At 50.5% G+C, this 15,072-nt stretch overlaps 1 protein-coding gene across 3 annotated transcripts in view; it reads left to right on the top strand.

The window, feature by feature from the left end:
• Chrdl2 (chordin like 2) overlaps positions 1–8,462 on the top strand; it is a 31,293-nt gene extending 22,831 nt beyond the window's left edge. For 2 of the 3 annotated variants that reach the window (XM_021243308.2, XM_021243309.2), the window contains exons 7-12: positions 1,324–1,495; positions 2,380–2,574; positions 2,884–3,057; positions 3,876–3,930; positions 7,582–7,674; positions 8,303–8,462. In XM_021243308.2, the coding sequence (XP_021098967.1) occupies positions 1,324–1,495; positions 2,380–2,574; positions 2,884–3,057; positions 3,876–3,930; positions 7,582–7,674; positions 8,303–8,393 (780 nt within the window). In that variant the 3' untranslated portion in view covers positions 8,394–8,462. The remainder of the gene's footprint in view (positions 1–1,323; positions 1,496–2,379; positions 2,575–2,883; positions 3,058–3,875; positions 3,931–7,581; positions 7,675–8,302) is intronic. The other variant, XM_013064947.3, reaches the window with a different exon arrangement.
• The last annotated feature ends 6,610 nt before the right edge of the window (positions 8,463–15,072 follow it).

Genomic DNA, 15,072 nt, shown 5'->3' with positions numbered 1-15,072 from the left:
GGTGGGGCCTATGCCATGGGACCTAAGCCATCCCTTCCTTTCCATCCTTTCCCTAGGAGGCAGTGTGAAAATGAGCCCCACCCAGGCTTAGTCCCAGGCCCTGAGCAGCTGCTGACTGACTTCTGGATGACCTGGACAGGTCCCCATTTGGGGGTTGGGTTCTCCAAATCCTTCCTGCCTCAATTCTGCTCAACAAGCTTGTCCTCAGAACTTCCTGTGTGCCTGGGCCTATGTTGGTGCCTGAGACAGTTTCCACTCTGGGAGCTTTTGTGGGCTCAGTCTCGGGGCTGTAAAATAACTGCCTGGGAGACTGTATGGGTCAGGAATGGGCTGTAGAAGAAGTGATGTAAGTCACCCTGGGTCAGCAAGGGAAATGACAGGCTCTGCTCTCTACCTGCACCCCCTTGCACCTCTGCCATGCCCAGAGCTGACCAGTGCCCAAACTAAGCTTCAAAGCTCCTGCTCTATAAGCTCTCTTCACTACCCACCCTTCCCATCCCTGCAGCCCTCAAAAACCTGGTCTGGAGAAGCAGGGTCTTGGGATCTTGATTTCAGGGATTCAGAAATGGGGCCTGAGCTCCAAAGACGCTTTGTCTCTGGATGGGGCCTGATCTTGGTCTTCCTGGCCTGTGGGATTCGGGAGCCTGTTGGGATCTTTATAGCTCATCCCCCGGTCCCATCATTTAACTCTTCTCAGACAAAGAATTTTCTAGCTCACATCCACACTGCATGCTCACCTTCTTCTGTTTCTTTTCTCTTTTTCCTTCCTTCCTTCCTTTTGGCAGTAGTGGGGATTGAACCCAGGGTTTTCACACTGAGCTACAACACTCAGCCCTTTTTCATTTTTTTAAATTTCCAGCTAGGGTCTTGCTAAGTTGCCAAGTTGCCCAGGCTGGGCTTGAATTTGCAATTCCCCTGCCTTCTCCTCCCAGAGTCCTGAGACCACAGCTGGGCAACACCACATCTGGCTGCTTCTTTTTTTTTATTAACTTCTTCACATCCCTGGTCAGTTATGTCTCCCAGATCAAGACCTCAGTACTCTCTTCCCAGCCCAGACCCAAGGAGCCAGTCTGACAAGGCCTGAGAAGGGCTTGGTGGAGGCTGGCTTTCCAATTACAGATGGTTCTTTGAGATTTTCAAAGATCTCCATCTGAGAATGTCTTAGAGCCCATCTAGAACTTTCTATCTAGGGTTTAGGGCCTCTCTTCACTGGCAAGTCTACTGGTGCCCACCCTCAGGCCTCCTGCTGCAGCCTGGCTCACATCTCCTCTACAGCAGTGGCCTGTTGCACTCAGTGACCTGTGCCCTTCCTGCTATTTGCAGAGACGTTCCCAGGACCCATGTTCCAGTGAAGGCGGGAGAAAGAGAGGCCCAGGCACCCCGGCCCCCACTGGGCCCAGCTCCCCTCTGGGTTTTATCTCTCACCGCCACTTCCGACCAAAGGGACCAGGCAGCACAATTGTCAAGATTGTCCTGAAGGATACACATAACAAAGGTGAGGACCAAACTCCCCTCCAATCTGTTGATGGGGAAGGGGGGCCCCAACTGCTCCTACCTCCTTCACTTTCCCCTACTATTCTGGTTCCCCATTCTCGACTTAGCCACGAGCTTGAAACTCATAGAATATCAAAGCTGAAGTAATGCTTGAAGGCCTAACCCTTGTTTGATAGATGAGGACCATTAGAGACAGAATAAGTTCTGGAACAGTACAACAGTATATTTTTTAGCATCTGCCTTGTCTTTAGTGTGAAATGGAGGGGAAATAAGAGAGAGATAAAGGGCTTTTAAACTAGCAGGGGAGACAGTCACATGAATAAATTACTTTAATATAAGGCAACGCTGAGACAAAGGAAGGAAGGCGTGGAGAGGGGCCAGGCCACAGGGGCCAGTGGGGATGGGGTGGGCCAGCTCTAGCTGCAGAAAGGGAAGACAGAAGCCTCTCTGCAGGGGTCCCCACCTGGTGGGGAGGGGGAACCCATGGGGCTACTGAATCTTGGTCTGTTGGACAGATGGTTCACTAAGGCAGGGAAGAGGAAAGGGGCCTGTCAGAACTTTCGCAAGCAGGCCATAACAAAAGTTGATCTCAGGTCTCCTATTGCCAGGCCAGCACTCTTCTTGCTCCAGCGGAAGATCCCCTAAGTCCAGGAAGGACGCTCCATCTTCAGCAAGTCCCTACTGGGACTCTCAGCCCTAGATGCTGAGATGGGGGATGTCAGGGCCAGAAGACAGGTTTTATACTCTGGCTTGCACTTTGCAGGCACTGTGACTGGCCCATACTGGGTGAAGGGTTCTCCCCAAGGGGTCCCCCAACCACTGCTGGACCAAAGAATCTGGCCAGGCCTGAGACACTGACCCCTCTTCCTGCCCTCCTTGTCCCAGCCTGTGTGTACCGGGGGAAGACATACTCCCACGGGGAGGTGTGGCACCCAGTCTTCCCCTCCTTTGGCCCCCTGCCCTGCATCCGGTGCACTTGTCAGGATGGCCGCCAGTACTGCCAGCACGTGACCTGCCCTGCCGAGTATCCCTGCCATCATCCCAAGAGAGTGGCCGGGAAGTGCTGCAAGATTTGCCCAGGTACAAGGAGGTGCTGGAGCAGGGAGGGCATTGACCAGAGTGAGCCCTAGGTCTCTCTCCTCAGAGGAGGAGGTGCATGCACTCAGCTGCAGGGGCTGTAGATGCTTGGGCTATTAGAAACACAGGAGTGGACTGTGAGGCTTTAACGGACCTGTCTAATGTTAAGGTAACAGGCTCAGAGCTTCTTGACATGGATGTAGAATCAAATAATGTGCTGGTCTCTGTGAAATCATAAAGCTTAGAACATCAAAGCTTTCAAGGAAGAGCCAGTGTTGACTGAACACTTCATGAGCTCCTTGTCTCTTCTAGAGGACAGGGCAGATCCTGGCCACAGTGAGATCAGTTCCACCAGGTGTCCCAAGGCACCGAGCCGCGTCCTCATCCACACGTCCGTGTCCCCAAGCCCAGGCAGCCTGCATCGCTTTGCCCTTGAGCATGAGGCCTCAGACCAGGTGGAGATCTACCTCTGGAAACTGGTAAAAGGTGAGTGGTCCACTCCTAGCTGGGTGTGCCTCTGGCCTGTTTCTCTTTCTGTCCTCCAGACTCCACATGGGATTTAAAAACACTCTGTTGGCCACCTGCCTCTGGCTGCCCTTTGCAGGTGTAAGAATCCCGAATTCCAAGAGTCCCAGATTCAGCCTGTGATTCTCTGACAGCTCTGATAAACTCACTCACTCTGAGACGCCAGGCCTTGGAGTGCTCCCTCTCCTGGGCAGAAGGGGTTATTACACCTTACAAGGAGCCACCCCTAATGAATCAATAGCTAATGGCAGGATTTCACCAGTGCATGGGGGAGATCTATCCAGGCAGGGAGGCCTCACTGCATCCCCAAAGCTGGAGGTTTTGAGGCTGGTTTCACTCCGTCTGTTCTCAGTGGTGGATCCTATCGCTCTACGGTAAGTTGACATTAAAACGTATTTCTCATTCTTTGAGAAAACTGGCTCTATCTAGCAGGCTGCTCATATCACCGAGTGAAGGTCAAGAGGAGTTTGCATTGATAATTTGCTGAGACTTTGGCCCTTCTTGTAAAACATAAATTCTTTGGGTAGAGGAAACAGTACCATGCCCCAAACTAAACTCTTTAAATATAAATTGGTGACAAGGTTACTTTTCTCCACTGGTGATGGGCTTGGGGGAGTGGGGGAGAAGAGAGGAAGAAGGAATGACAGCAAGAATGATGACAATGATAATAACAACCAATGTGCTTAGCACTTTAGAGTTTCCAAAGTGCTTCCACATTCGCTATTTTATTTGATCCTTGATGATCCTGAGAGTTAGGCATTATTATCCCCATTTTACAGATGAGGAAACTGAGACTCAGAGAGGTGAAGTACCTGGCCCAAGGGCACACAGCCAGTAAGTGGAAGACGGGTGTTAGAGCCTATGTCTTGGACATATGCGGCTCTTTTCCTGTTCTACTCTGCCCCCTGTTGTAGGAGGAATGGACGAAGAAAGTGGAGCTGTTCAGCCTGGAGAAGAGAAGACTCAGGGGGTCAGGACTGCTGGCTTCATGGCTGTAAAGGGCTGCCCCAGGCAGAGGGAACAGCCACATTCTCAGTGATTGCAAGGATCAGACCACAAGCAGGGGCTTTGGAATCTGGCTGACCTGGGTTCAAATCCTACCTCTGCCACTTTGAATCCTGGCTCTGCTTTTTCTTAGCTCTGCAACTTTGGGCAACCCCTTGACCTCTCTGGGCCACAGTTTTCTCTTCTGATAATTGGGCAAAGATGGGCTTTGGAGGATTAAATGAAATGGCACAGGGACAGCTCCTATAACAGGCATTGAAAATGTCAGCGTCCTGCTCCCACCGCATGGGTTGTTTAGAATTGCAGGGGCAGGTTTCCACTCGATTCTATTCTTTCTATTTTTTTGGTACCTGGGATCAAACTCAGGACCTTGCACTTGTGAGGCAGACGGCGGCACCACTGAGCCAAATCCCTGGCCCATGGATTCCATTCTTAGGGAAAGAGTGCACACAGGGCTGGCTGGGGTGGCTGCAACAGCCTCCCGAGTTAGATACAGTAACTCTTACCACTGTTTCGAGCTTGGAGAGTCTACTGGTCCTGGCTGAAGGTTTACTAGGGGCCTCCCCACAACTCTGCTCCCACCCCAGCAAGTGCTGTGACCCCCGAAAGTAATAAGCCCCAGCCTCCGTCCTTAGCAACACCCAGCCTGATGACCTGGGTGCAGGAGGAACTGATGGGAACTAAGGTGCTCAGGGAAGGTTTTGGAGAGGACGGGTGTCCACCACTTAGGGAGGCACAGGGATTTGGAGAGGCAAGAGGGTGCTCTGAAGGCAGGATGGCAGCGACAGCCTCGGGCTCTGGATCCAGAGCTCACATGGACGTGCCCGGTGCTGTGATCGGTGTTTAGCAGGCACTGGGTCCAATGTGCCTCATTTAATCCTCATAAGACACCTAAGGGCTATGTACTTGTGCCCCTTTGCAGATAAGAAAACAGTCTGAGAAGGCAGGCATGGTGGTGCATGCCTATAATCTTAGCACTCGGGAGGCTGAGGCAGGAGGATTACTATGAGTTCAAGGCCAGCCTGGACTACATAGTGAGGCCCTTTCTCAAGCCTGGCTGCCCCCCACCTCTCCCCCCACAAAAAAAAGAAAAGGAAAAATCTGAGAGGTCAAATGGCTCGCTAAAGGCACACAATTTAAACGCTAAAGGAAAGATTCAGACCTAGGTCTGACTGTCCCCAGTGCCACCTCCACAGAGACGACCTTATTCTTTTAGGAGGTGCCTGAGGAAATCCAAGGAGTCCCAAAATGTGACAGAGTGTGTGTAGTTCACTGCCAATCTCATCATCACAGGTCCAGAGGAAAAAGGGGAGTTCCTACAGCTTCACAATGCTAGGCCCTACCTCCTGTCACTAGCAACAGTTCCTGTCTCCTGAACCCCTGGGTTCCAAAACTCTCCCATCAGCCTTGTCATTCCCTCCCCATCCCAGATTGCAAGAGTCAAAACAAATACTCCCCAGGCTGTCAGCTGACATCCCTCCCTGTGCCCTCACTCAAAAGGGTGGAACAAGGTAGGCAGGATCAGAACAGAGACTTGACTTAGAATGAAAGGCCTTTGAGGCTCTGGAGTTTCAGGGTAGAAAAGACTTCAAGGGTCACACTTCCAATCCCTGCCTGGGAGAAAGTCCTCAGCAATCTCCTGATGATCTCTGGTCCTTCATGCCCCCCCCAACTTCCACTCCCCAGCAGATGACTCACTCCCAACACAGCAAGCAACTCAGCCCAGAGACAGTTTGTCCTCACAATGAGTGGAACTCGTCTCTTTCCTGGAACTTATCCCCCAGTGCCAACTCCGCCTTGGGGGCCAGAGGGCCTAGAGCTCTCAGACATGGCACAGCCCTTCAAAGGGCAACAGGTACAACCGTGGCACTCAGGCTAGCTCTTGATTCCAAGGCAAAGAGCCTTTCCTTTCCATCATGCTCTACAGACTACAGTGTGGGAACTGCCTTCATCCTTGTCACCTCTTTTTTAATTTTTCTGTGTCTTGTGGAGCATGCAGCAGCAGGCTTGTGCAGAAGGACCCATCTGCATTTCATTTCATGGATTTTGCCTGCCTCTCTGTTGCAGTGCCTGAGTCTTTGGAGCTACTCTATCCTGGTTCTTGGCAGCTGGGCTGAGGGTCCCAAGGACAGTGCTAGGTATTTCCTGATTCATAAAACCCAGTCCCAGGATCAGTGTTTCCTGTTCCCTTTGATAGAGTCTCACTCTGATTCCCATAAGCATTCTGGTTCTTGGTTTTTTTTGAAGGTGGTGCTGCCCTCAGAGGGGCCTTGCTGGTTCCATCTGTTCTTTCTGGCCAGAGCCTTTGGTGGGTAACGGCTGGTATGGCACCACAGCCATGTGTTCAGGGCCTCCGTGCCATGTGTGGTGTCAGGTGCCAGTGGCCATATCCCCATGACACTCAAACATGAGGGGATCCAGCAAATACTTATCTCTTCAGGGCCTCACCTAGAGTGAATCTGTATATCCATCCATCTGTCCATCCATCCATCCATCCATCCATCCAGGGATTCATTCTAATGCCTAATGGGGTCCAAGCTCGGGACCCCCAGAGGAAAGCCTCCAGGAGTTCAAAGACTAGTAGAGGCAGAAAGAGACATCATGATAGCACCTTAGAAATGGGTATAATGATGAACAGAAGCCAAGTGTTGTGAGTGCCCTGAGGAGGAGTTATAACTGCCTTGGGGATCCATTAGGAAAGAATCCCTAGCTAAGGCTTGGAAGATGGGTGGTTCACTTGGATAAGTAGAAGTAGAAGATATTAGTGGAAGGTGTTCCAGCAGAGGGGCTGGCATTTGTGAAGCCATGACTCCATCAGGGACTTCAAGTGTTTGGTTAGGGCTGGACCACAGCCAAGGCACTATAACTCTAGTTCTTTGGTATCCGAATAAGCAAAGATTGACTTTTATCATATGTTCTATGCCTAGAGAAAACCTTGGCCAGTCTATATGGGCCAGCCACCAAGCTTTCCCCCTTTCCTGCCTCCCATCCTTCTTTCTTTCCTTGTTTCTCACTTTTCTTCCTGGCACTGTGGACAGGTGAGCTGTGTGAGAACATATGGTGCTGGTGACAGGAGCAGGGTCAGGAGAGAAAAGAGGGTAAAGGATGTGGGCTTTATTGTGGAGGCAACAGGAAGCAAGGGAAGGGGACCAACAGAGTGACATGCACAAGTCAAATGACCACCACTAGGATTACAGGGGAGCAAAAGGGCTTAAGACTCTAGATTGGATATTTGTACATCCATCCATCCAGTAAGGCACACAAGAAAGACAGTGGGGACCTGAGGAAGGAGAGTGGCAATAGGCTAAATGTTTTGAATCTGATTCAAAACATTTAGGCGAATTTTTCCACAGAATTTGGTGTCTGATCAGAATGGGGGTAGGAGAGGGAGGCGGCTAGGTCAGTTTGGAGTCTAAGTCACCCGCCTCACTGAGTGCAAGGTCCTGCCTTGCTTGCTCATGCCCTTGTCTCTACCCTCAGGAATCTTCCACTTGGTTCAGATCAAGAAAGTCAGGAAGCAGGACTTCCAGAAAGAGGCCCAGAACTTCCGGCTGCTCACCAGCACCCACGAAGGTGGGACCTTGGTCTGAGGAATGGAGTCTAGAGGAGAGCAGAAAGGAGGCTGCTGGTGCCTGGAGGGGGGGCTGGGGCGGGTGCTGTCAGCCACAGACCTCAGGTCCCGGCTGTTGGAATCCTGAGGGGGGCGGGGCAGAGTCCCAACTTGGAAGCAGGAGAGGGAAGGTGAAGCAGCTCGGGCTGGCTTTGGCTGTGGGGTTGGGGGAGCCCCCAAACCCTGGTGCTGCCCACTCCCTTTCTTCTGGAACAGCTCCCACTGAAACCTTCCTTTGTACTATTAATTTGCTCTGCATTACTCTTAGGAAGAGGGAGTCAGGTGGGGCTTCAGACTGGAGAGTACAGGTCACAGATGGGGATGTTACCAATGGGCCCAGCCCAGCCCTGAAGTGCAGTTTGTCTGAAGGCAGCATCACTTGGCAGAAATGTAGGAGGGAGGTACTCATCTCCACCTTCCCTGTGGGCTCCACCCAGAGCCCACACAGTTGCTCCCGCACTAAACTTTTCTCCCAAGTACAACAGAGTCACCACTTCTGCTGTACATGCACAGTTGTGCATATTGTACATGCACTGCTGTATGCACATGTGCACACACGCCCTCTTCTCTCTTCCACTTCCCGCCATACAGGTTACTGGAACATCTTTCTAGCTCAGACTCCAGAGCTGAAGGTCACAGCCAGTCCAGACAAAGCAACCAAGACTTTATAACAAAGACCTAAGTAACTGCAGATATGAGTTCTATCATTTTTGTTATTATATATTAATAAATAAATTGCATTACACTTCAACCCTGCCTGCTGCGTTCACATCCAGTTTCCTACATGCTCTCCCAGGGTCTCTGCAAGGCTGGCCTGGTTATCTCCAATTTACAGGGGTGGAAGCAGACTGAGAAGGGGTTGAGATTGGTCCCAGTCCTCATGGTGGCTGTCACCAAAGCCAGGGATAGTTCAGACTCCTTGCCTTGCCCTTTGAATGCCACAGTGCCTTGTCCTCTGCGCTGCACTGCTTCTGTCCCCATGCCCCCAACTACAGAAGTTTTTGCTTTTAGGGGGAATCCCCCTACCTCCCCCTACCCCTGACACTGAGCCTAAGAAGGGAGACTGGCTCTAGTTAGCTGGGGGATGGTGAATGGAGCCTCTAAGCACTTTCCCCAGGGCCCTCACCATTGTTGGCCCTTTTAAAATGAGGAAACTGAGCTTAGGGAGGAGTAGGAGTAGTGATTTGCCTGAAGGCACAGGACTGGTTAGTAGCAGAGCTGAAGTTGGAAGCCAGGGACCTTGCTTCAGCCCAGCACTCCTTCCCCAGTTCCACGCAGCCGTGACCAATGTTAGAAGCCCAAACATCCCGCCTCCGAGGAGTTCCAAAGCTCTGCAGTGACAGTGCCAGCTTGGCACTATGGTCTGAGAGGAAGGCCTAACATTCACAATTAATGACAAATCAAGAAGTTATCCTGTCCACATGTACAAGTCCTGGCAATTTTAAAGACGTTTTAAGGCTCCTGCTTCCCTTTAAGGCCAACTGATTAGAATTTACCTGAACTTCAGAGAGGGGGAAACAGAGGCTCAGGAAGGGCAGATGTCTCCCCCAAAGCCTCACAGTGATGGGTGATGAAGCAGAAGCAGACCCTAGGCCTCCTGACTCACTAGTCAGGCTCTCAGCACAGCTGGTTTCAACCATCCCACAACCACAGATCCCCAGCCCTGCTCGCCCAGGCCTGATTAGAAGTTCCAGAGAGTCAGGGACCTGTTGGCCAGACTCGTACGGCCACTTAGAGGGCGCTGGCTGTTGTCTCCGTAGCCTTAGTCTCCAATCCAGAGTTCCTGAGGCCCAGGAAGTCTGCTCAGCAGCCCAACAATGCCATACTCACTGAGCAGGGATGGGTGTCACCTTCCTTAAACTCCCTTTGCCAGCTCTGGGGGACCTGGAGAGTCAGAGATTTGAGGAATGTGGCCAGAACTTCCCTCTTGTCCTCTGAGTCAGAAGACATCCACTCCTCCTCTCACCATCCCTGCGTGTCCCTCCTAAAGAAGACATCATTGCAGCCTGGCTTGTTCACTATGGGAGCTTAACATGGAACCCTGGGCTTGGGTTCTGAGCATTCATGCTTAAAGCACTGTAGAATATAAAAGTTCAGCCATTCGTGTGGTGATCTCTGTATGTTCAATACATCAAACCCCCTTTACTTTGGTCCAGACCTTTCTGAGAGTGCGAACACAAGCCTCACTGTGTGAATCGAGCAGTTGTACTTGGTTCACACCACTCCAAGTTGTCTTCTGCTTCCACTCTGTATTCATGAGACATCTAAGCTGCTCTGGGCCAGTATTACCCATCCTGTCCTGGGGAAGCCCTAAGCTCTGCGGCGGAGCTCGAAGAGACAGAAGCATCGCAGACAGCATTGCCTGAGTGCCGAGGGTAGTGATGGCCAGGACTGTGAGGAGCACAGCTCCAACCTGGACTCAGGACACTTATGTGGGCTCTGAAGGATGGACAGGAGGTAGGAAAGAAGGTGGGGAGGGGGAGAGAAAGAGAGAGAGAGAGAGGTGGTGGTGGCATAGAAGAGAATTCTTTGTAGAAGATGAAAAATAGTATATAGGACAGAGAGAATCACAAACAGCTCTCTGTTGCTGGACAATGTTTGAGGCCAGGAGCCAAAGGAGATGAGGCTGCCTGTGTAGCTAAGAAGCCCTGACTCCAACCCAAGGGCAGCAGGAGCCCTGGCAGGACTTTAATGCTGTGCTCAGATCTGCAGTTCAGACCGCTGGCTTGGCAGCTGCTGAGGAATAGCAAGAAGAAGGCTGAGACCAGGTAGGGGCAGTGATGGAAACCCAGGTGAGGCAGGACAGCAGCTCAGTGAGGGGGACGCTGGGGAAAGCAGAGTGGGTGATTGCCTGGGCATGGGTTGGAGGGATCAGAAGGGGTCAGTGTGTACCTGGAATCTCACTTGGCAACCCCTGGACACACCTATAGTCTCAGGGGATAGCCACAGTCCTGTGGGTTATTATGGGTCTGGAGAGAAGGTGGGCCAAGAGGTGGGGTATTGGGAGCTGCTGGCCTGGAACTGGTGACTAAAAGCCAGGAGACTGAGAACCATAGCTTGGGAGAGATTATAAAGTAAAAAGAGAAAAAGGACCAGGACAGAGCCCTACAGCAAGGAAATAACCACAGAGGCCAGAGAGAAAGCAGGAGGCATGGTGGCTGAAAGCTCTGATGATTTAGGCCTGAAAGGGTCCTCTGTGGGCACAGTGAGCTTTGATGACCATGGCAATCACCAAAGATAGGAAAGCCAAGAGGGAGAAGCTGGGCTTGGAGGGCTGAGGTGATGTCTGAGAAGAACACAGGCAATTTAAGAAATTTGGCAGTAGAGAAGGAGAGAGAAAGCTGGATGTAGTAGTGCTAATCCTAGCTACTAGGGAGGCTGATCCAGGAGGATCTTAAATTCAAGATTAGCTTGGGCAACTTAGCAAGACCCTGTCCCCATAGGCACAGTGATGGTGAACCTTTTAGACACCAAGTGCCCAAACCCACTTATATATGCAAAGTGCTAACACTACAATTAAACCTGAATACTGAGGATTTAGTTTAGAAAAACAACATGGCCATCCTGGGGCAACTTGGCTCACATGCATACAGACAGGGCTCTGTGGTATTCATGTCATAGGTTCATCACCTCTAGTAGGGTATAGCTTAGTGGTAGAGAGCTTGCCTAGCATGTGTGTGAGGCCCTGCCTGGGTTCAGTTTCCAGTAGAGAGGGAGACACAGAGAGAGACAGAGACAGAGACAGAGAGAGAGAGAGAGAGAGAGAGAGAGGAAGAAGAAGGAGGAGGAGAAGGAGGAAGAGGAGGAGGAGGACTGGCCATGCATGTAGGATGGAAGAGGGGGAATTAGATGGGATAGAATCCAGCCAGTTTTGGTGATGAGAAGATGCCATGGGAGAAGTAAAAGGAGAAAAAACAGGAGTGAGGATGAAGAAGGTAAGGTTCAGGAACTCAGAGACAAACTAAAACTCACTCTTTCTTGGCTATAAACTCACTATGTAAATCCTGGCTTGTCTCCCATGCCGGTGATGCGGGAGAAAGGAGAGGCGGTCTCCAGGGCTTCCCAACTTTCCCCTGAACAATTTCCCCCAGACCCCAGCAGGGTGTCCCATGAATCGACTGTCTCTTGAGGTAGCCTGTGACATCCTCTCCCACATGCCTGGCTGTTAGTAAGCACAGCACATTCAAATTCAGTCTCATCCGATCCCTAAAATAACCCAGTGTGAGGAGTGGTGTGGGGATTATTAACCATATCACAGAGAAGAGGCTCAAGGGGAGAAAATGACCAACAAAAATCACACAGTGCTAAATGGAAAAGTAGGATTCCAACAGAGGTAACTCGTACTGTATCCTTCCAGATCCCAGAGCACTGGAAAGGGCCATAGCCGGGGCTGGGGCAGGTGCAGAAGACCTGGGCTCAGAAGCTTCCCAGGTAGCTTCCTGGGCCCCAAACTGGACAATCCTATTGTGATGCCAGACCTGACCCCCAAGTTCCTGGGTATTCTTCCTCCTCTTCTTCCTCAAGCAGCTGTGGAGTTACCTCTTCCCATCCTCCTCAGAATGCTGGGCTCTGGGAAATGGCAGTATTTCTGAGAAACAGGACATGACCTGTAGTTTGGAACTTGCCTGGGGGTGAGGGAAGGCCTGGGGACTCACGGGGCACAATGACATTGCTCTCTAGGGCTGCCTCAGAGATCCTTCTTCCCTAACTCTGGTCCCTGGAAAGACACCCCGGCTTGTCTTCTCCTCCTGCGGAGTCAGTTCATGGAAGATGAGTAGGAGCTCCGGTAGAAGGTTGGCTGTGGTTGGAAGGGAGCTGGGCTGGTGTGGATTTCTATGCAGGGGCATTTCCACGTGCATGGAATTTTTCTCAGACTCTCTAGGATAAAAACCTGGATATCTGGACACCAGCTCCACACTAGTTTAATGATCATATGGAATCTGATCTCTCTCCCCAGTGCCACCTTTATTCCCCTCTGACACAGGTCAGAGCTCATATAACTTGCCCGAGGTCAAACAGCAACTGAGACCTGGGGGTGTGATTAGAAACCTCAGGTCTGGCTCTGAAGTCCAGGCCTCGCCTGCCTCATGAAGTCTGGGGCAAGGATGAGGAGGTAAACCTGCTCGCTAACTCCCCTGCCACCAGGCTCTATCCGTCCCTCCAAGTGAGTCTTGCCTATTGGTCCAGAATGACTGTCTCTCCCTCGTTAAGGCCCTCTTTCCATGACTGTCCTCTGCCCTCAGAATAACACCAATACTCCCTCCTCTGATCCCTTCTGATCTGTGTCCTGCTGTCTCTTCAACCCAACTGTCCTACTTTATCTCCTAGCAGCACCCAGGGTACCAGTGTTCTGGACCATCTGAACAAATTGGGATGTCTCTGGGCTCCAGGAAGACCTGAGTCACAGGCGGCTCTGATGATGACAGGATGGCCTCTCTCCAGTCTCAATTCTGCTGCCTCTGAATATCAGCCCTTCCTTTCCAACCAATTCTTTACAGAAGCAGACAACACACCATGCACTTCTCAGCATCCTAATAGGTCACAACCAGATTGGATACAAAGAATCTTCCTTTCCAAGTCAAACAGAAATGCTGGGGGTGGTCCATACTGGGTGATAAACAACCAATCTTCGGTGATGGAGGATGAAGTGCTATCATCATATGATCGGAATGGGAAAGAGCAGAGCCTGACAAATAGTAGTGTGGGTAGTAAACATATGGTCACCAAAGAGATCTCTATTTTCAGGCTACCACTGTTACAACTTTGGACCATTTCTTAAACCCGTGTCTTCTCCTATGTACCTTTTACATGCTATTCCCTGTTTCTGGAATGCCTTTCCCTATTTTCTGCCCATATTATTCCAGCTTATTCTTCAAGACCTCTTTAGAGAAGCCTCTAAGTCCTCTTTGCTGCCCCAACATTGTATGTTCTTCCATAGCAGAATTTGTTCCTTTGCACTGCACTGAGCAGCCTATGAGCATCTCTCCCCCTGGAGCAGTAGGCACCTTGAACAAGAGGCTGTGTGGTGTCACCCCTGTGAGCCCAGCTGCTGGCCCCCAGGAGACATTCAATATACACTGATTAAAGAAGGAAGAGTAATAGTGATGGTGACGGTGGTAGAGGCTGCTAACAAATCATAAGTGCTGAATAAATAGTTGTCAAGCCCTTGAATTATCACCACTACCTTTGTTATCATAAGCAACACTGCCACCACCATTGGTACCACCTCTGCCACCAGGGACGCCTCCCACACACACATTTGCAGAACCCAGACAAGAGTACAAATGGAGCTTACAAATCATATCTTAAACACATAAAACTTACAAGTCAAACTGACAAGCTATTACATATGTTCTATCTTCCTGCCTTGAAAAACAAAACTTCTAAATGACCTTGAAGGCCATGTTCAAATATAAAGCTTTCTGCCTCTTCTAAATTCTTTGCCAGAATAGGTATCACAGGGAGAACCAAACTTGGTCCCTGGATTTCAACCCCTGGCCCACTTCTCTTTTATTATTCCAGCTCTGTCTGTACTATAGAGAGCCTTGTACATACACATGGGGACACCCCAGTCTGCATGTCGGTGATGGCTTTAGAACAAATCCACAAATACTTTTATACTCTTCCCATAGTCAGGCAAAGCCTATGTCTTCTCCTTAAATCTGGGTAGGCAGTGGCTCATTTGTGCCAATAAAATGAAGCAGAAATTAGGTTGAGTGACTTCTAGGCTAGGAGAGAAAAGCAACACAGCTACTGCTTTGTTTACTGAAAGACTTGCTTTTGGAACCCCAAAACCACTATGTATGAGGTCCAACTACTTGGAGGGTGCCATGCTGTGAGGAAGCCCAGACCACATGGAGAGGCCACACACAGAGGTATCAGTTGATGAGTCCAGCTGGGCTCCAGGCCAGCTACCTGAACAACAACTGGGATGTGAATAAAGACTCTTCCAATAATACCAGCTCCCAGCTACAGTATTTAGACTTTCAGTCTAAGGTCCCAGAGGACATGGGACAGAGAGACAAAGCATCTTCCCTGCTCCCTGGTTAAGTTCCTGACCTATAGAATCTGTGAGGATTAAAAACTAGTTGTTTTGAGCTGCTAAGAGTTGGGAGTAATTTGATATGTAGCATAAGTAAGTAGAACACATCCAAATTTCATTCACATCCAGCCTGGCCCTGTGGTGCTATCTCTCAGGCTTAGAACTGAACCTAAGGCAAAGGAATATACAGGGCTGTGAGCAGATTTAACCATTTGGGCAGAGAAATCTTGAATCCCAAGTGTGGCCCACAAGGGAGAAGGGGTGTTCATCCCTTCATCCCAAGTTCTATGTGCTATGGGTAGTGGTGCAGCTGAAAGAG

The sequence above is a fragment of the Heterocephalus glaber genome, unplaced genomic scaffold (genome assembly GCF_053883595.1).
Source record: "Heterocephalus glaber isolate CG9 unplaced genomic scaffold, H.glaber_assembly_v1.0 deba00001428, whole genome shotgun sequence".
Lineage (NCBI taxonomy): Eukaryota > Metazoa > Chordata > Mammalia > Rodentia > Bathyergidae > Heterocephalus > Heterocephalus glaber.
Note: the sequence above shows the minus strand (reverse complement) of the source record. Positions and strands in the feature narration are given on the sequence as shown.